The sequence below is a fragment of the Mizuhopecten yessoensis genome, unplaced genomic scaffold, assembly GCF_002113885.1.
Source record: "Mizuhopecten yessoensis strain PY_sf001 unplaced genomic scaffold, ASM211388v2 scaffold7695, whole genome shotgun sequence".
Classification (NCBI taxonomy): Eukaryota; Metazoa; Mollusca; class Bivalvia; order Pectinida; family Pectinidae; genus Mizuhopecten; species Mizuhopecten yessoensis.
The window spans coordinates 501,404-522,331 of record NW_018407176.1 but is presented as its reverse complement, the minus strand read 5'-3'; the positions used below and the strand labels follow the sequence as shown (position 1 = coordinate 522,331).

General features: G+C 37.0%; 1 protein-coding gene across 1 annotated transcript in view; it reads left to right on the top strand.

Moving 5' to 3' along the window:
- LOC110454151 (putative pyridoxal-dependent decarboxylase domain-containing protein 2) overlaps positions 1–20,928 on the top strand; it is a 45,258-nt gene that overhangs the window by 10,956 nt on the left and 13,374 nt on the right. The window contains exons 6-22 of the mRNA XM_021503527.1: positions 399–588; positions 1,935–2,003; positions 2,451–2,529; positions 3,915–3,999; positions 4,258–4,378; positions 4,689–4,844; positions 5,684–5,734; positions 7,813–7,887; positions 8,256–8,316; positions 8,585–8,685; positions 9,833–9,938; positions 10,223–10,281; positions 13,693–13,805; positions 14,663–14,787; positions 15,374–15,492; positions 18,070–18,162; positions 20,150–20,249. Coding sequence (XP_021359202.1) covers positions 399–588; positions 1,935–2,003; positions 2,451–2,529; positions 3,915–3,999; positions 4,258–4,378; positions 4,689–4,844; positions 5,684–5,734; positions 7,813–7,887; positions 8,256–8,316; positions 8,585–8,685; positions 9,833–9,938; positions 10,223–10,281; positions 13,693–13,805; positions 14,663–14,787; positions 15,374–15,492; positions 18,070–18,162; positions 20,150–20,249 — 1,703 coding nt within the window. The remainder of the gene's footprint in view (positions 1–398; positions 589–1,934; positions 2,004–2,450; positions 2,530–3,914; positions 4,000–4,257; positions 4,379–4,688; positions 4,845–5,683; positions 5,735–7,812; positions 7,888–8,255; positions 8,317–8,584; positions 8,686–9,832; positions 9,939–10,222; positions 10,282–13,692; positions 13,806–14,662; positions 14,788–15,373; positions 15,493–18,069; positions 18,163–20,149; positions 20,250–20,928) is intronic.

Sequence of the window (20,928 nt, the reverse complement as noted above, 5' to 3'; positions counted from 1 at the left end):
TGCTAGTTATTGAGTAAGGTGGTTTTATTGTTTTTTGTCACTTTGAATAATATTTCTGTTCATGTTGAAAACAAAATCAACTCTCTGTATAAATATATCAGGTGACCGTTAAGGCCCATGGGCCTCTTGTTCTATTAACAATTGCTGGAATATCCAGGTTCAGCACCATACCGAGGTGTAATATTTGTTGCAGTAATATGTCAATGTTGTGTAGATATTATATACTGAACAAATAGCAATACCCTGGTGATGTATTTTGCCAAATTTCGTTTGTTACCAAAATGAATTCTATTATCTCCAGGAGATCAAAGATGTACATTACTATATGATTATATGCTTTTTTACTAGAACAGTTATTGCTGAACAGGTATTTACAAAAAGCATCTATTTTCTCCAAGGTTTATGGATGCATCCGCTGTGTTCTGTGAGGATGAACGTGATGGGCTGGTTAAGATTTGTCGGCTTGCGTTGTATCAAAAGTACCCCAAATATGCTGCAGAGGGATTTGAAGCTCTCTACTCACGGCCTCCAGTCATCTATGTTAGTGCTGCTGCCAGTCCAAATCTCAGTACCTACCTCTGTCTGCAGGTAATTTACCGTCTCTGATTTCTGGGGAATAAGCTAACAGCAGTGACTGTCTTCTGGTATCTCTGTCTACAGGGTAAATTAAGGTAATATTAAAAGATTTAGCACCTCCAACTCAGGCAACTTCAGTCTATCAGTCTGAATTACATTGATTTCAAAGAATCTCTTATTTTTTATGATTTATGATCTAACTTACAAATTAAACAATCATTAAATAATTTGAAATGTCTTAATTCTTTTGTGGTTATCTCTGTCTTTCTATCTATTGCCTTGTATGAAAAGTCTATGATTAATACTGAAATTCCTATAAAAGGTTTAATTTTCACATGGCTGCTGTGTTATTCAGTAAACATTGTAATCATACTTTTGTATGATGAAATGAAGAAAGGGGTATACTGGAATCAGGTTGTCCATCTGTACGTCTGTAGACAGAAGGTTGTCATGAGCAATGCAACGTAACTTCTCAACCACTTTTATCAAGCTTGTACATGATCAGCACCTTAGGTAGTTGTGTGCTTAAAGTATACTTTTTATTTTGATGTTTTTCTGAAGAGTTATGTCCTTTTCTGATCTTCCATTTACCTGGTATATGATATTATTCAAAGTATTCCTACTAACTTCCTTGACCAAGTTTTGATGAAACTTTGTACACATTATGTATTCTAGATATTGAGTAAGGTGGTTTTATTGTTTTTTGTCACTTTGAATAATATTTCTGTACATGTTAAAAACAAAATCAACTCTCTGTATAAATATATCAGGTGACCGTTAAGGCCCATGGGCCTCTTGTTCATTGTTCTAGTGGCTTTATTCCTGGATTTAGATCAAGTTTTATGTATGAGTCATACATGAAAGCAAGTTAATGTTTCAGCAGCTCAGGGTCAACGTCATCATTAATTTTCATAGAATTTTGTTTTAATAATTGCAATCAGTCTAGCAATTTCATTCCTGCATGGATTTTGATCAAAGTTCATACATGAGAATACTTTGAACAAGTTTGTATTTTAGAGTGCCAAGGTCAAGTTCAAAGACACCGGGACTATTTTAGAAACTCTTTGTTGTCGCTCTAGCAAATGTATTCCTGCATGGTCATAATCATATACATGTACATGTTTTGGTAAAGTATGACAATACCTCAAATGAGTTTGTGTTTCTGATCAGATATTTATTTAGCTTCATCTAGTGGTAAAAGCTAGAATACCTCAAACACTGTCCATGCTGTTGTTACTGTGAAATATAACAATTGAGTTACAGTTAAATGTTAAATATTGAACCACATGCAAGAGGGATTGTACTGATTGTTTGCAATGTGCCTTGTTCTAGTAAGATTTAGAAATATTTTGTTACAGCTGGGCCTTCCCATGTCAAGTATAAGCACTGTTCCATGTGAATCTGGAGCTAATCCAAGTAGTAAAATGGTAAGCAACATATTTCTCTTTACCTTAGTTAGAAACTTATAATTCATACAATATTATGTTATTGGGTAGAATGAGGGCTGAATTATAAATCAATGGTAATGTTTGTCACAAACTTTTGCATCCTAGCTTTAATTTGAAGCGACTCGGATAGTGTTTACTTGATAGGTGTAATAATGTCAGTACTGTAAGACTGTTAAAGACTCTTACAGTAAATTAATATTGCATACAGATACTGCCTTTATTTGTCTCCGTGACTCACACTGAAATCTCTAAATGGATTAGGCTTACTTTTATGTGTAATGTTACTGTTTTTATGAACCAGTATAATTAATTTTTCACTTTTCAATTCACCAAGCTTTTTGTTTTAATTGAACATACAGGATATATGGGTGAAATTAAGATAAAAGAAAATGTAAGACACTAATGGAATGGTTGTTTTGTTACAAGGACATATCCATGTTGGAGAAGCTGATTCAGGATGACATAGCAGCAGCTAAAACTCCAGCCTTGCTTGTTGCATATGCAGGTTTGTTATTCGTGGATTTTCCACATTTGCACTAGAGTTTTAGAAAACCCTTGGAATTTAAGGATCCACAGATTGTATTGTTTTGCTTAAGAACTATAGTTCTGTACTAAAAGAGAAAAAAAAAGTATAAGTTCCACATAACTGTACAGCGTAGGACACAGCCGGTCACCTGGTCGCCTTTCGCCTGGTCGACAAAGGCGACCAAAACCTTGATTGGGCGACTAGAAGTTGTAGAAAGATGGATAGTTACTGGTCCAAAAATAAATCACTGGGCGAGTACATCATTATTATCAAAATCGTAGTTTACTCCCATGAGTTAACCACCCCAACTTCGGATCACCCATTTTCGGAAATCCTGTACTCTGGGTCACGCCGTTAAAACATGCAAGTGCATCAGAATTGACACAGACAGTCAACATGGCGGATACAAACAAGGGCTGGGGATTTAAGTAAGTTAACTAATGTATTTTTATAAGTCGTAAGTTTTCTTCGCTGTAAGTTACTTTTTTATGTTGTTTGGTCTGACGTATCACCAGTACTGGTTGCCGACCAATTCTCGCCAAAGCGTGTGTATTGTGCGATGTCACACAAATTATCGTGTTTTTTTCACACACAATCCAAAGAAGCTGCATTTTTAACCATATAGGCAAAATTTTAAGACTTATCTGTCCTGTACGCAGGAGATATCATGTAATGAACCCTAAGTCGCCCCAAAATAGCCAGCTGATCTTCAGGGGGATCACGTGACTTTTTTTTTATCTAAATATAACAAAGTCGTCTGCAGTTGTAAAAGGTGAACTCAGTGACAATGAAGACTATAGGAACGAGGGGAGGGTTTTTAGGGTTATGTGTCGGGAGGGTTTGATTGAAGAATAAATATTTATATTGCTTTATTGGCATTTTTTATTGCTCAACACTGAAAAAAATCTTAGTAAAATAATTGGGCTACCAATATTCATTTTGGGCCTGTGAAATAATTTTTGTACTCGCCCAAAAATGTTTTTTGGGCTGGCCCGACTGTCCTACACTGCTGTATAAATCAATTAACTGTCTATAGTTTTGTATAGTATTAGAGGAGAATGTGTATTTGACTCAATATATTCATGCTTATTTAGACAATTTTTATCACTGTTGTCAGCAAATTTTTTAACTTTTTTTTCTCTAACAAAGTAAATGACTCGCTCAGGATGTTAGGATCAGAATTCATGCTTTTTGTTTTGTTTTGAGTAATCAGTATTTCAGATATCCTAAAGAAGTATTAAAGAAAATAAGCAACAGAATGGTCCTATAATATTCTGTTTGTTTGATATGGTTTAGAGTGTTAATGTATTTGATGTCCTGGCAAATGTTAATACTGTTCAAGATTTTACATCTCTGTGTTTTAGGAACACCACTCACAGGCCAGGTGGATGATGTTGATCATCTACAGGACATTTGTAGGAAGAATTCCATCTGGCTCCATGTTGAAGGGTGAGTGTATGTGTTAGGTGGCATGTGTTTTCAGTCCTTTACTTTACGTAAATAATAATTTAATGTTAAGACCTATATAGCGGCACATGGCATCTCTACACAATGGCAGACACAATGCAATATACCAGTGGATGTTCTTTTCATTGAAAACACAACATTAAAAAAATTGCTGTCTTAAATAATTATTATAACCCAATAACAGTAATAGACTTATATTATGCACATCATAAGATGCAATATCACATGTTCTGTTTCCAGAAACAACCTTGCTACCCTGACACTGGTGTCTGTGCCCACGTCGATACTGTCGTGTAAGGCGGGTGATAGTATGACTGTCTCCCTGGGCAAGTGGTTGGGGATTCCCGGGCTTCCTCACGCAGTATCCTTTACATCGCTGTGTCGTACTAGCTAGTTAGAGCACATCGTAAATAGTGTCTGAACATCAACATTAGTTCCAAACACAGAAGAATTTAATGCTCAAAATAGTTGATTTTTATAAGTTTATCATACTGTTAAAAATGTGCGCAATAAAAATTTCAGTAAACTTCATGTACAGTTGGTTGGATTACACAATGTTACACTATGTCCAGTGTGTGATCTTGTCTGTCCAGTGTGTGATCAACAGTAAAAAGGAAGGTTGTGTTTTACATATGTCAAACAAAGTACCAAGTCCTTGACCTAGTCTCTAGACCCTGTACAAATCATCAGACCCAGCTCTGGTGCATGCCGCTGGACTCAACACCTTTAACCCACAGATCAAGCTTAATTGCCTGCCCATCTGGATCTGTCTGCAGAGTCTGGGTCATGATGGTATTGTGGAGCGTGTCAAACAGTCATGTGACTTGGTGAGATTTTACTTTACTGGACTCCCTAATATTTAGTGTGAACCGCTATTAAGAGTTTTAACATTTAAACATTTTTCATTTTAACAAATTTTGTAATACTTAATCAAATTCATTGGAATCCAGGCAGGGTATGATTGTTGTAGCTAGGTATTTGTATTTTCTATCCAAAATTATATCCATTTTTAAGAAGTTAAGGGGAATACAACCGTGTAGTGATGTTGATTGCAAAGATAAATGTTTGTACTTCAGATAGAGATTTTGTGTTGAAAGCATCTTTATTACGGTAGAGAGCTATGAAGTTGAATAAAGTATATCATGATTGCAATTGGCACTGGTATGAAAAATTAGATTATTATACATGCAGTATATAGAAGGAAATGTAGTTATGAAGCTTTAAAGCAAAGTGGGAGGACACATTCAATGCTAGGCAAAGTTTTAATCAGCCAAATGGCAACAATTTGTCAGGGAAAAAATGTTTCATTTTACACTAGTAATGATGTTATACATAAAGATGATATACATGTGGTTTTTTTTAACAAATAGATAATAAATAATGCAGGTTGTTAAATGGATACAATATCATCTTCTTCAGTTTCTGACATACTTGACACATTGGCTGAAAATGTTCTATGAAGATAGAGCAGAGGTGTATTATATAAAAGCTAAACCAGTGACTCAACAAGCCACAAGTGTCTGATCAATCACCACAATAAATGTTTTATGATATTTTTTGAGAAAATCTGTGATGTGAACATAAAACTAACCAAAAAGGTTTTACAGAAAGTTTTGTTTAAAGATGTCTTATGCTAATGTACAAAATATATTGTTTTCATTTGTAGGCTGAACAATTACACACGAAACTAGAGAGGCTGAAGGCTATAAGACAGGTGGTAAGTGTACAGGTGCTGACCACAGTAACTTTGGTGACCACTATTATACCTGTAGTAGGTATATACAGGGACTGACCACAATAACTGTGGTATTTACTATTATACCTGTAGTAGGTATATACAGGGACTGACCAAGGTAACATTGGTGACCACTATTATACCTGTAGTAGGTATATACAGAGACCGACCGCAGTAAATGTGGTGACCACTATTATACCTGTAGTAGGTATATACAGGGACTGGCCACAGTAACTGTGGTGACCACTATTATACCTGTAGTAGGTATATACAGAGACCGACCACAGTAAATGTGGTGACCACTATTATACATGTAGTAGGTATATACAGGGACTGACCACAGTAAATGTGGTGACCACTATTATACATGTAGGAGGTATATACAGGGACTGACCACAGTAAATGTGGTGACCACTATTATACGTGTAGTAGGTATATACAGGGACTGACCACAGTAAATGTGGTGACCACTATTATAACTGTAGTAGGTATATACAGGGACTGACCAAGGTAACATTGGTGACCACTATTGTACCTGTAGTAGGTATATACAGGGACTAACCACAGTAACTGTGGTGACCACTATTATCCCTGTAGTAGGTATATACAGGGACTGAGCACAGTAACTGTGGTGACCACTATTATCCCTGTAGTAGGTATATACAGAGACCGACCGCAGTAAATGTGGTGACCACTATTATACGTGTAGTAGGTATATACAGGGACCGACCACAGTAAATGTGGTGACCACTATTATACGTGTAGTAGGTATATACAGGGACTGACCACAGTTACTGTTGTATGCGCTATTATACCTTTATGAGGTATATACAGGGGCTGACCACAGTAACGTTGGTGACCATTATTATACCTGTAGTAGGTATATACAGAGACCGACCGCAGTAAATGTGGTGACCACTATTATACATGTAGGAGGTATATACAGGGACTGACCACAGTAAATGTGGTGACCACTATTATACGTGTAGTAGGTATATACAGGGACTGACCAAGGTAACATTGGTGACCACTATTGTACCTGTAGTAGGTATATACAGGGACTGGCCACAGTAACTGTGGTGACCACTATTATCCCTGTAGTAGGTATATACAGAGACCGACCGCAGTAAATGTGGTGACCACTATTATACATGTAGGAGGTATATACAGGGACTGACCACAGTAAATGTGGTGACCACTATTATACATGTAGGAGGTATATACAGGGACTGACCACAGTAAATGTGGTGACCACTATTATGCCTGTAGTAGGTATATACAGAGACCGACCGCAGTAAATGTGGTGACCACTATTATACGTGTAGTAGGTATATACAGGGACCGACCACAGTAAATGTGGTGACCACTATTATAACTGTAGTAGGTATATACAGGGACTGACCTCAGTAACTGTGGTGACCACTATTATACCTGCAGTAGGTATATACAGAGACCGACCACAGTAAATTGGGTGACCACTATTATACATGTAGTAGGGATATACAGGGACTGACCACAGTAACTGTGGCGACCACTATTATTCCTGTAGTAGGTATATACAGGGACTGACCACGGTAACGTTGGTGACCACTATTATACCTGTGGTAGGTATACACAGACTGATCATGGTTACTTAGATTTCCTTTGACTAGTCTCTGATGCTATTGTTTCAATTGATTGTTACTGTACATGAAGAAGTGCAGTGTTGTGATCATGTAGTGAAAAAAATGAGTTAATCAAAAAAATCAGAGCATCATCACTAGATGATACTGTAAATGAAATAAAATTCTTCACTCATCAACTGCAAAGAGTTGTAGAGAGTTCTATTTTGAGTGTAAAATTTCCTTTTATATGTAGGAAAATTGTAGTTTTTATATGTAGGAAAATTGTTGTTTTTATATTTCAATTGATTGTATATTATATATTATTTATTGACAGAGTAGCTGATTATTGCAAAGGAGAAGATTTATATGATATTATATTTACAGACAAAGGAGAAGATTTATATGATATTATATTTACAGACAAAGGAGAAGATTTATATGATATTATATTTACAGACAAAGGAGAAGAAAGAAGACGATACTCCTGCCAATACCATACGTGGAATGATCACACGAGCTATCAATGCGCTGGTGAGTTTTACATAGCTAGGTCACTTGAGTGATATAAATAGCCAGGGTCCAAACTAGTCCTCTTGTTGCCAGTGAATTGAATTTGATGTGCTGAATTAAAGCAAGGCCTGTCATTCCCGGGATCATCTTTGTTAAAACCTCACCTAGTGCTGTAAGAAGCTGAGAAGAGGTGTTGTTCTTGGTTACCTGTTCTGACGGCTGTAAACAAAAATGATTATTTAGATTTAAATACTGCTTGAATTTAAGAAGTTTGCCTGATACTTTTTCATGATTTCTGTATTTTAACTGATTCCTAGCTTATAGAACAAAGTGTCATTGGTTTTAAACATAAAATTGTATGTTTCTTAATATCTGCTTTTATTTTTCAGCTTGTGTTTGAAATTGTATCACCAACAGTGGTATTCAGATATATTGAAGAAAAAGAGGAAGGTAAGTTAACTTACCAAAGGCTTTATAGCAGTGCAACGTAGTAATGGTGTTCACTTTGATATGTAAATTGTTCCAGCTTGAATGTGTTTGGAAATGTTAAAAAGTGTTAACCAATACAGCATCATTACAAATTAATACTTTTGTAACCATGAAGTCAGTAGTGGTATAAAGTTAGGATGATATAGAGGCAGTATCAGTCAGCACAAGGTGCTGTAGACGATATGTAAATGTGTTTATTCATCATTGTTAAGGTGTTTGTGTTTGATAGGCTTACAGATCGCTCCCTACTCTTCTACCTCGCTGACAACAGAGGACAACACACCGGAGGAATCCAACTCCTCAATTTACTTTGATGCTCTCAATGTGTGGGTAAGTGTTGATGCTATCAATGTGTGGGTAAGTGTTGATGCTCTCAATGTGTGGGTAAGTGTTGATGCTCTCAATGCGTGGGTAAGTGTTGATGCTCTCAATGTGTGGGTAACATACATATAATGTTGTGTGATCATTGTTCTGGTGGATCAGTTAGTGAGAGGCTAAACATCTTCATCTTGATTTTCATATTCAAGCCAGGATTCCAGTGATATATACGCTAATGTTGTTATAGGAACTGATAACAATTCCCTGTTCTATACTATATTTAGCTGGCTTTTTAGCCCACCATCATCTGATGGTGGGCTATTCAAATCGCCCTGCGTCCGTGGTCCGTCGTCAGTCCTTAAACAATTCTTGTTATCGGTATTTCTCAAGAAGTACCAGAGGGATCTTTCTCAAATTTTATATGTAGGTTCCCCTTGGTCCTTAGCTGTGCAGGGCAACTTTTGAGACTGATTGGATAAACAACATGGCCGACAGGTAGCCATCTTGGATTTTGATAGTGAAAGTTTGTTATCAGTATATCTCAAGAAGCACCAGAGGGATCTTTCTCAAATTTTATATGTAGGCTTCCCTTGGTCCTTAGCTGTGCCGGGCAACTTTTGAGACTGATCGGATAAACAACATGGCCGATAGGCAGTCATTTTGAATTTTGATATTGAAAGTTTGTTATCGCTACTTCTCTGGAAGTACCAGAGGGGTCTTTCTCAAATTTTATATGGAGGTTCCCCTTGATCTCTCGTTGTGCATGTTATATTTTGAGACTGATCATAAAAACAAAATGGATTAAAAGAAGAACTAAACAGATATTTCTCATATTGCAATGATCAATTCTATTTCTTTCACATTAAGTACTGTACTAGTAAATATGTGAAATGACAAACTCACTTTGAAGGTTGGCTTTCATACACATCAGTATTAAGTTTAGATCAAAAGTTACCTCAAGGAGCATTTACTGTTAACATGACTCGATCAAACAGATAGGAGGAAAGAAGAGAAAATATCGAACTGACAAAGAACTAATGAAGATGGTACAAAGGTGGGCGCCAAGATCCCTCTGGGATATCTTGTTAATTTTCTTTAAAAAATAAAAAATGTCGTTCAATATTTGAATTACTAACATGAGTTGCTGGTTTACTTTCAGCTTGGGGAGACACTACAGGCGGAGAATCCTGGTATTGAACTACATGTAGCCGAGGTTGAAAATGAGGGCGTGTGTATCCGGTTCTCTCCTCTGGACAGTGCACAGGGTATTTAGTCCATTTCTTTATCATTACTTTACGTAAATAAACTACTGTATTTTAAGTTTGGAATAAGTCTTTTGATGCTATTTGACCTAAAATATTAATCATCTGTAGACAAAACAAATCCATGGCTATTTATTCTAATGCTTCATCATTGTAATAACTGAACTGTTGACACATTTATTGGCTATATATGTAATAATTGATTTAGTAGTATTTTTTGCAAAGAGCGATATGATTTGGGTCTACCTTCTTATGGTGAATATATATTTGGTAAATGTCTGTTACAGCCAGGGGAACAGTTACTGAAGACGTGGAGGCACTACTACAATGTCTGAACACACAAATTGTAAGTTATTTATGCTCTATAGATCATAGTCAACATATTTATTATCTCAACTGGTACAGAGTATTGAACTGATGTTAGTTGGTGGTGCTTGGTCTGTAAGTCGTCTGTTGTCTATCAACTTTTGCATTAAGGATCCCCGTCCCACTGCCAGAAACTGTAACTAAGTAAAGGATCCCAGTCCCACTGCCAGAAACTGGAACTAAGTAAAGGATCCCCGTCCCACTGCCAGACACTGTAACTAAGTAAAGGATCCCCGTCCCACCGCCAGAAACTGTAACTAAGTAAAGGATTCGTCCCACTACCAGAAACTGTAACTAAGTAAAGGATCCCAGTCCCACTGCCAGAAACTGGAACTAAGTAAAGGATCCCCGTCCCACTGCCAGACACTGTAACTAAGTAAAGGATCCCCGTCCCACTGCCGGAAACTGTAACTAAGTAAAGGATCCCCGTCCCTCTGCCAGAAACTGTAACTAAGTAAAGGATCCCAGTCCCACTGCCAGAAACTGTAACTAAGGGTTGGAAACTGTTTTCCCCAGAATGACGATGGCTTTAATAAATCATTTTTAAATAAAATCATATCTTGTGGGACTTTCATGAGAAAAAAATAAAGATGAAATAAACAAATTATTATCGGTGGTGCTTGGTCTGTAAGTCGTCTGTTGTCCATCAACTTTTGCATTAAGGATCCCCGTCCCACTGCGAGAAACTGTAACTAAGTAAAGGATCCCTGTCCCACTGCCAGAAACTGTAACTAAGGGTTGGAAACTGTTTTCCCCAGAATGACGATGGCTTTAATAAATCATTTTTAAAGAAAATCATATCTTGTGGGACTTTCATGAGAAAAAAATAAAGATGAAATAAACAAATTATTATCGGTGGTGCTTGGTCTGTAAGTCGTCTGTTGTCCATCAACTTTTGCATTAAGGATCCCCGTCCCACTGCGAGAAACTGTAACTAAGTAAAGGATCCCTGTCCCACTGCCAGAAACTGTAACTAAGGGTTGGAAACTGTTTTCCCCAGAATGACGATGGCTTTAATAAATCATTTTTAAAGAAAATCATATCTTGTGGGACTTTCATGAGAAAAAAATAAAGATGAAATAAACAAATTATTATCGGTGGTGCTTGGTCTGTAAGTCGTCTGTTGTCTATCAACTTTTGCATTAAGGATCCCCGTCCCACTGCGAGAAACTGTAACTAAGTAAAGGATCCCAGTCCCACTGCCAGAAACTGGAACTAAGTAAAGGATCCCCGTCCCACTGCCAGACACTGTAACTAAGTAAAGGATCCCCGTCCCACCGCCAGAAACTGTAACTAAGTAAAGGATTCGTCCCACTACCAGAAACTGTAACTAAGTAAAGGATCTCCGTCCCACTGCCAGAAACTGTAACTATGTAAAGGATCCCCGTCCCACTGCCAGACACTGTAACTAAGTAAAGGATCCCCGTCCCACCGCCAGAAACTGTAACTAAGTAAAGGATTCGTCCCACTACCAGAAACTGTAACTAAGTAAAGGATCCTGGTCCCACTGCCAGAAACTGTAACTAAGGGTTGGAAACTGTTTTCCCCAGAATGACGATGGCTTTAATAAATCATTTTTAAATAAAATCATATCTTGTGGGACTTTCATGAGAAAAAAATAAAGATGAAATAAACAAATTATTATCGGTGGTGCTTGGTCTGTAAGTCGTCTGTTGTCCATCAACTTTTGCATTAAGGATCCCCGTCCCACTGCGAGAAACTGTAACTAAGTAAAGGATCCCAGTCCCACTGCCAGAAACTGGAACTAAGTAAAGGATCCCAGTCCCACTGCCAGAAACTGGAACTAAGTAAAGGATCCCAGTCCCACTGCCAGAAACTGGAACTAAGTAAAGGATCCCAGTCCCACTGCCAGAAACTGTAACTAAGGGTTGGAAACTGTTTTCCCCAGAATGACGATGGCTTTAATAAATCATTTTTAAAGAAAATCATATCTTGTGGGACTTTCATGAGAAAAAAATAAAGATGAAATAAACAAATTATTATTAAAGGATCCCCGTCCCACTGCCAGAAACTGTAACTAAGTGTTGGAAACTGTTTTCCCCAGAATGACGATGGCTTTAATAAATCATTTTTAAATAAAATCATATCTTGTGGGACTTTCATGAGAAAAAAATAAAGATGAAATAAACAAATTATTATCAACATCAGTGTTCTGAGTGAAAAAAATGGGGGCTGGACCAGGATTTGTACCCTGGACTTCGTGTTGTTGTACTTTTACTGATTGAGCTATCAGCTGGTCAATTGGAGTTTCCTGGCCCAACTGTGCTACAGTTATATCCAAACAGAAGTTAAGGGGAGGCTACTATATATATAGGAAAACAACATCTTTACACTAACAACTGAAAAGAATTCTACCAAAATTTAATGGTAACATCTTATGAGGATCAATAAATGTCAATAAAGAAGTTAACACTGATCCTGTGGGCTGATTAACGGGGTCAAATTGGTTTTAAATGACATATTTTCTCAAATTACAAGTTTCAACCAGATTTTATGGTAGCATTCATAGCCCAAGAGGATTAAAGTTTTACAAATAATGAGTCTTGGCCTTCTGGGGGTTGAGGGGTTATGTCAAAAGGGGTCAAATTGCCATTTATTTTCATACAATATCTCTTCTCAAACTACTGGGCAGGCTTTAACTAAATTGTGGTGGAAGCATCCTTACGAGATCATAAGATATATAAATTTTTATAAAACTCTATGGGGCCATACTCCCAAACAACTGGGCAGATTAATGAATGATACTGATCAATTTCAAAATAGCCAGGTGTGTGATGCAAGACATTGAGCCTCTCACTTATGTTCAATTAGGAAAGATGTTTCTTTTATACATGTGTGTGTGTTGTATAACATTTGTTTGACTTTAGTACAGTTAGAAACAGAAAAAAATGAACAATTGTAGCAAGCTCTGATTTCAAAACCTGAACATGTAAAGGTTAAGTCCAGTACAGGTAAACAGTAGTAGTACAGAGTAATGTATTAACCCTCGGAGCTTTGTAAAGTCCAGTACAAGTAAACAGTAGTAGTACAGAGTAATGTATTAACCCTCGGAGCTTTGTAAAGTCCAGTACAAGTAAACAGTAGTAGTACAGAGTAATGTATTAACCCTCGGAGCTTTGTAAAGTCCAGTACAAGTAAACAGTAGTAGTACAGAGTAATGTATTAACCCTCGGAGCTTTGTAAAGTCCAGTACAAGTAAACAGTAGTAGTACAGAGTAATGTATTAACCCTCGGAGCTTTGTAAAGTCCAGTACAAGTAAACAGTAGTAGTACAGAGTAATGTATTAACCCTCGGAGCTTTGTAAAGTCCAGTACAAGTAAACAGTAGTAGTACAGAGTAATGTTTTAACACTCGGAGCTTTGTTTTAAGGCCATTCTGGATGCCACTGTTTTAAACCGTGACAAGCTGAAGGCCATGACATCAAGAGAATCGAGACTGAGATTACTGGATATGCCAAGCTGGGCAGGGCTAGGGGTCGTACAGTAAGTATTGGCATGGGTTGTTAAATTAAGCACACACAATATGAAAAGTATCCTGTCTGAAGTGTTTGAATCATACATTTTAAGTGCTGAAACTATTTAGGTAAGTTTTGTGCCCACATGTGTATCATCAATGTTAATAAGGGGGAGTATACCTGAATCAAGTCTGTCCATTCATCTGTCTGGAGAAAGCTCTTATAGGTTTTATCCAAATATCAAAGCTTCGCTGATGTCGTCATTATGTGAGTTATGTCCCTTTTAAAAAATCTCTAGAATAACTTTGTCTGGAAAGTTTTTCCAACAGTTTTTATCAAAACTGTGAGGAATTTAAGGGTTATAATCTCCTTATTCCCATAAATACTTGTAAGTATTTGCACAGATGTATTGTACTGATTTCTTGTGTGTAGATATATGCCAGATGTACTGATTTCTTGTGTGTAGATATATGCCAGATGTACTGATTTCTTGTGTGTAGATATATGCCAGATGTACTGATTTCTTGTGTGTAGATATATGCCAGATGTACTGATTTCTTGTGTGTAGATATATGCCAGATGTACTGATTTCTTGTGTGTAGATATATGCCAGATGTACTGATTTCTTGTGTGTAGATATATGCCAGATGTACTGATTTCTTGTGTGTAGATATATGCCAGATGTACTGATTTCTTGTGTGTAGATATATGCCAGATGTACTGATTTCTTGTGTGTAGATATATGCCAGATGTACTGATTTCTTGTGTGTAGATATATGCCAGATGTACTGATTTCTTGTGTGTAGATATATGCCAGATGTACTGATTTCTTGTGTGTAGATATATACCAGGTGTACATGTATTGTGCTGATTTCTTGTGTGTAGATATATACCAGAATCGTGGCAGAACAAAGGAGATGACTTACCAGAGGAGGCTGTCAAGGAAATCCACATTATCAATTCAGAACTTGTTCAGAAGCTTAAATCTCAAGATACTGCCTTCTCAATGGGTAAGTGATTTCATTTTATAGGTTTGGTTTCCTGTCATATCACTGGGTACTGCCTTGTTTTCCCTAAAGTATATTACATATCTTTATGAAGATGTTAACAATGCTTTACAGATTACTATTACTAGAATATGCATCATCTGTCCTAATAAAGGATCTGTTTTTAATTCACACCTAAGGTTTTACTCTTACTGGAAAATTCAAGTTGATCAATCAAGGGTTAAGTTCCACACTAAAAATTATAATCTTTGTAAAGGTCACTTACTTAATTTTTTGATGACAAATCTGTAAAGCACACAATACTAATCAATAATATTCAGATCATTCTGAATTATTAGATGAAACTCCTTATTCTGAGATGTAATGTATAAGACGGTATATATAATTAAGGAGATGTAAGATACATGGGCCATGCTTCTGTATACCCCACTTTAGGTGAATTGTGTGTCATTAATGGTCCTAGTCTGATTCAGATATAAAGTATATGATACCACCCAGTAATATTAAAGTACACTTTATACTTAGCTGATAAAAATATACAGTTCACAATTTGCTAACCTTGAATTACAGTTGTCAATATTCCTTTCAGGTTTCACAGACAATGATGTTGCGTGTGTGAAGTTTGGACTGATAACAGAAGATACTTCCATAGAGTCCCTGTTAGAACTGGTCTGTGTCACTGGCAAGGAAGTGGAGGATTCGTCTAAGGTCAGTTATTTGTTGTATAAGAAGCTTGAATGGGGACAAGCATCTTTTGTGGTGTAGTGGAAGCTGTGAGGGGTACCAGTAACTGTTTTAGCTCACCTGGCCCAAAGGGCCAAGTGAGCTTATGGCATGGTGCGGCATCCGGCGTCCGGCGTCCGTCCGGCGTCAACTTTTTACTTTAAACAACTTCTTCTCATTAACCAAAAGGCCTGGGGTGATGATATTTTGCCAGAAGCATGCTGGGATGAAGGGCTTCCAAGTTTGTTCAAATAAATGACCTTCATCTATTTTCAAGGTCACAGGGGTCAAATACATTAAAATCTTTAAGCAACTTCTTCTGAATAACCAAGAGGCCTAGGGTGTTGATATTTGGCCAGTAACATGCTGGGATGAAGGGCTACCAAGTTTGTTCAAATAAATGACCTTGACTTATATTCAAGGTCACAGGGGTCAAATATGTTTTTAACCTTTAAACAACTTCTTCTGAATAACCAAGAGGCCTAGGGTGATGATAGTTGGCCAGTAACATGCTGAAATGAAGGGCTACCAAGTTTGTTCAAATAAATGACCTTGATTTATATTCAAGGTCACTGGGGTCAAACATGTTTAAAACCTTTAAACAACTTCTTCTGAATATCCGAAAGGCCTAGGGTGATGATATTTGGCCAGTAACATGCTGAAATAAAGGGCTACCAAGTTTGTTCAAATGAATGACCTTGATTTATATTCAAGGTCACAGGGATCAAATATGTTTAAAACCTTTAAACAACTTCTTATGAATAACCAAGAGGCCTAGAGTGATGATATTTGGCCAGTAACATGCTTGGATGAAGGGCTACCAAGTTTGTTCAAATAAATGATTTTAAATCATATTCAAGGTCACTGAGGTCAAATATGTTTAAAACATTTAAACAACTTCTTCTGAATAACAGAGAGGCCTAGGGTGATGATATTTAGCCAGTAACATGCTGGGATGAAGGGCTACCAAGTTTGTTCAAATGAATGACCTTTACTTATATTCAAGGTCACAGGGATCAAATATGTTAAAACCTTTAAACAACTTCTTCTCAATAACCAAAAGGCAAAGGATGATGCTATTTGGCCAGTAACATGTTAGGATGAAGGACTACCAAGTTTGTTCAAATTAATGACCTTGACTTAAAGTCAAGGTCACAGGGGTCAAATATGTTAAAATCCTTTAAGCAACTTCTCAATAACCGCAAGTCCTAGGATAATGATATTTGGCCAGGAGCAGGCTGGGATAAAGGGCTACCAAGTTTGTTCAAATGAATGACCTTGACTTATATTCAAGGTCACAGGGGTCAAATATGTTAAAACCTTTAAACAACTTCTTCTGAATAACTAAGAGGCCTAGGGTTAAGATATTTGGCCAGTAGCATGCTGGGATAAAGGGCAACCAAGTTTATTCAAATGAATGATCTTTATTTATATTCAAGGTCACTGGGGTCAAATATGTTTAAAACCTTTAAACGACTTCTTCTCAATGCAATTAGCCAAAGGCCAAGGGTGATGATATTTGGTCATTAACAGGCTGGGATGAAGGGCTACCAATTTTGTCAAAATGAATGACCTTCATCCATATTCAAGGTCACAGTGGTCAATATATGATTTAATTTTTAAATGACTTGTTCTGTATAACCAAAAGGTCCAGGGTAATGATATTTTGCCAAAAGCATGGCAGGAAGGAAGACTTTAAACTTTGTTCAACCTAATGTCCTTGTTCGACATTCAAGGTCACAGGCGTCATATGTGTAAATCTTTTAATAGGTTCTTATGAATCAAACACTGATAGTCTGTCTGTAGCTAAATTTTATTCCACTTTTAAGTTTACAAGTGTGAGATTAATAACAGGTGAGCGATTCAGGCCCATTGGGCCTCTTGTTTTGTTGAGTGATATTGGAGAAAGGAAGGGAGTAGGCAACAATTATTTACTTGGAGGACTCTAAAGAATGTATCTTTCAATGCTCCCGAAAATGAAACAGGAATGTTTGAAAGCGGGAGTGAGTTAAAAAAAGGTATGCATGGATTCATATCATGGATGTGATAAAAATATGGTTGAAGGAAAAGAATGAGAGGTTTGGAGGAGGTGTTGTGTAGAAGGGGAGCAGCTTGTACTACAGACAGGCTAGAAACATTGTGTGTTAAAAGGGATTATCAACATCCCAACACCATACACCACACTGCTTGTACAGCCACATACACAGGCAACCTCATCTTCCATCACTGTGGCTTAAAGACACATGTACACCATTCTATCAATAATTCTCCAGTAATGAATTCGAAGTTGGTGTATTATGTAATGTTTGTGGTAGTAGTCAATATTGATGACAGACAATTTATATATTTACCTGTATGCATCAAAACTGGTGTATAATTGCGATCTGTTAAAGAGCAGTGTAAAGTATATAATATTTTACTGAATTTTTAAGGCATGACTTTCATCCTTGGTTAATACAAAAGAAAAATACTACTCAACAGTAAGCAAAATAGATGTAATAGATAAATGTCCCACTATTGTCCATGTGTTATGGTGATGTAAGTTCTGTGTGTATTTTGCAGTACTTGGAAACTCTGGCAGAAGTTGTGAAACATGGAATTGAGGCTGCAAACAAGGATCTTGAAAAGGAAAATCTGGAAAAACTTCAAAATGAGGTAAAACTTATCTCTTTCTCAAATCAATTAATTTGTCACTGCAAGTTATAGTTCACATATAGGATTTGTTTGTGTCAGTCTGGTGTTGAGACAAATTAACAATGTGATGGTAATTAAGACCAGTATTACCTGGTACAATTTTATATTTTTGCAAAGTTTATTTCATGACTTAATTTATATTAACAGCAATATTAATTGAAGGGAAATAGCATTTTTTGGATGCTGTGTAGTGCATTCATTGCGGTCCTCGACAAGTCTGTGCAAATCAAAACCAAACAACAGACTTTCTTCTTCTGCGGGAGATCTTTAAATGCCGTGTTGATTATTTCATGGTATGATTAATGCTATAAATTGATGAAATACATATGAAAACTATCAATATATCGAAGAAAAAATGTTTAAATTTTACGAAAAGGTGAGTTTTTTCAGTGAGCATCATGAACTAGATCAATCTCAGATTACGAGGCATTTTGCTGTAATAAGGTCAAATATATCTGAATAAGACAAAAAAATCAAAGAAAATATGTAAAGATCTTTAACAGTGACGTTTTTAATCAGTGAAAGTTCCGAACTATATTTGGTTCAAATTACTACGCCTGGTATTCCAATACTCTGAGGTATGTGTGTAAGAGTTTTCTCCCCTTGTCCATCATTGCGTAGTTTTATGCTCGCGACTTGTTGAACGACTGTTTGATAACTGTCCTTGATAAAGTAGGCTTCGTGTTTTCTTTGTCTCAATGGAAAGTCTCCAAGTGAAAGAGAATGTTGACTTATACTAAAGTAGCCGTCAGCAGCTGTGCCAAACAAGTTTATAGATAGCTTCCCAATGCAACAGCAGCTGTGCCTAATGAGTTTATAGATAGCTTCCCAATGCAACAGCAGCTGTGCCTAACAAGTTTATAGATAGCTTCCCAATGCAACAGCAGCTGTGCCTAACGAGTTTATAGATAGCTTTCCAATGCAACAGCAGCTGTGCCTAACAAGTTTATAGATAGCTTCCCAATACAACAGCAGCTGTGCCTAACAAGTTTATAGATAGCTTCCCAATGAAACAGGAGCTGTGCCTAACGAGTTTGTAGATAGCTTCCCAATACAACAGCAGCTGTGCCAAACAAGTTTATAGATAGCTTCCCAATGAAACAGGAGCTGTGCCTAACGAGTTTGTAGATAGCTTCCCAATACAACAGCAGCTGTGCCTAACAAGTTTATAGATAGCTTCCCAATCCAACAGCAGCTGTGCCTAACAAGTTTATAGATAGCTTCCCAATCCAACAGCAGCTGTGCCTAACAAGTTTATAGATAGCTTCCCAATGCAACAGGAGCTGTGCCTAACGATTTGGTAGATAGCTTCCCAATGCAACAGCAGCTGTGCCTAACGAGTTTGTAGATAGCTTCCCAATACAGTCTCTAGATAATGGCCCGATTAGTATAATACAAGTGCTTCGTGAATATAGCATATTAAACATCAAAAATTAAAACCATATATACATATTATTCACATTAACCAGAAACTGAATAATTATATAGGTCTTTAACCTTCGTTACAATATCGAGAAAAGGAGAGATACACAAGGGACTTGCATAAGTCCGTGATTACACGCACTGGAAATAATAAAATCTCGGTTTTTATTTTTATGCTGCTAATGGTAGCCAGTAAGGGACCTATATTGATTTAGCAATGCTCTGCTTGTTATATATATATAAAAAAAAAAAATTATGATTACAACATGTTCTTTATTATTTACTGCCATACCACCTCCTTTATTCCATTATTTGACTCCTTCATGCACAGCATCCCTGAGTGCTCTCGGCACTTTGATTTTCAAGAGTTTCTGGTTAATTTGTTTTCATTGACTTTCAACAGTAAACTAATCATCTTTGATATCATCTAGCTGATAATCTTAGAAATCCTCTAGTTGAATTTTAAGTTGAGACCGTGAATGCTTGTGATCACAGAGGAATGACTATCAAGGTTTATCTATTACAGGGTGTTTTTAGACAAGTGCCGCTGGTTGGATCCCTGCTCAATTGGTGGTCTCCTCCACCTAAAGACAGTAGTAAGGGACGGTCTTTCAACTTAGCCTCAGGTATATGTATATGTATGCAGACTTACAGATGTATTATACCATTACATTCACCTATCAAAGAGTTCTATAATTAGACCACTGTGTAAAGTGCCTGTTAATCATAGTAATATGGACTTCGATATTCCTTTTTAAGATTTACTGCTCATTAAACTCAGGCAACTCTCATATCAGATTATACATTTAGTTAAGAAAATTACATTATAGAAATTCATGAAATCTGCCTTTGTTCTGACAATGACCTCCTTAGGAGGTGGAAACATGTAAATGAGGTAAACCTCTAATGACGGGATCCAGATGTTGTAGTCCTCTGCTTTTTTAGCTCACCTGGAACAAAGGACCATGGTGAGCTTTTGCCATGCCGCAGCGTCCGTCGTCCGTCCGTCAACTTTTCCTTTAAAACGCAACTAGTCCTGAACAGCCAGGTAGATTTTGACTAAATTTGGTCTGGAGCATCCATAGGCCAAGGGGACTCAATTTTGTATAAACAGTGGGTGTGCCCCCCCTGGGGGCATAGGGGCAGGGCCCAATAGGGGAAATAGAGGTTAATCTTTAAAATCCTTCTTCTATCGTAGAGATTAAGGGATTTTATCCTTATTTAGTCTGGAGCATCCTTGGGCCAAGGGAACTCAATTTTGTATAAATGGCGGTTGTGGCCCTCCTCGGGGTAAGAGGGGGGGGG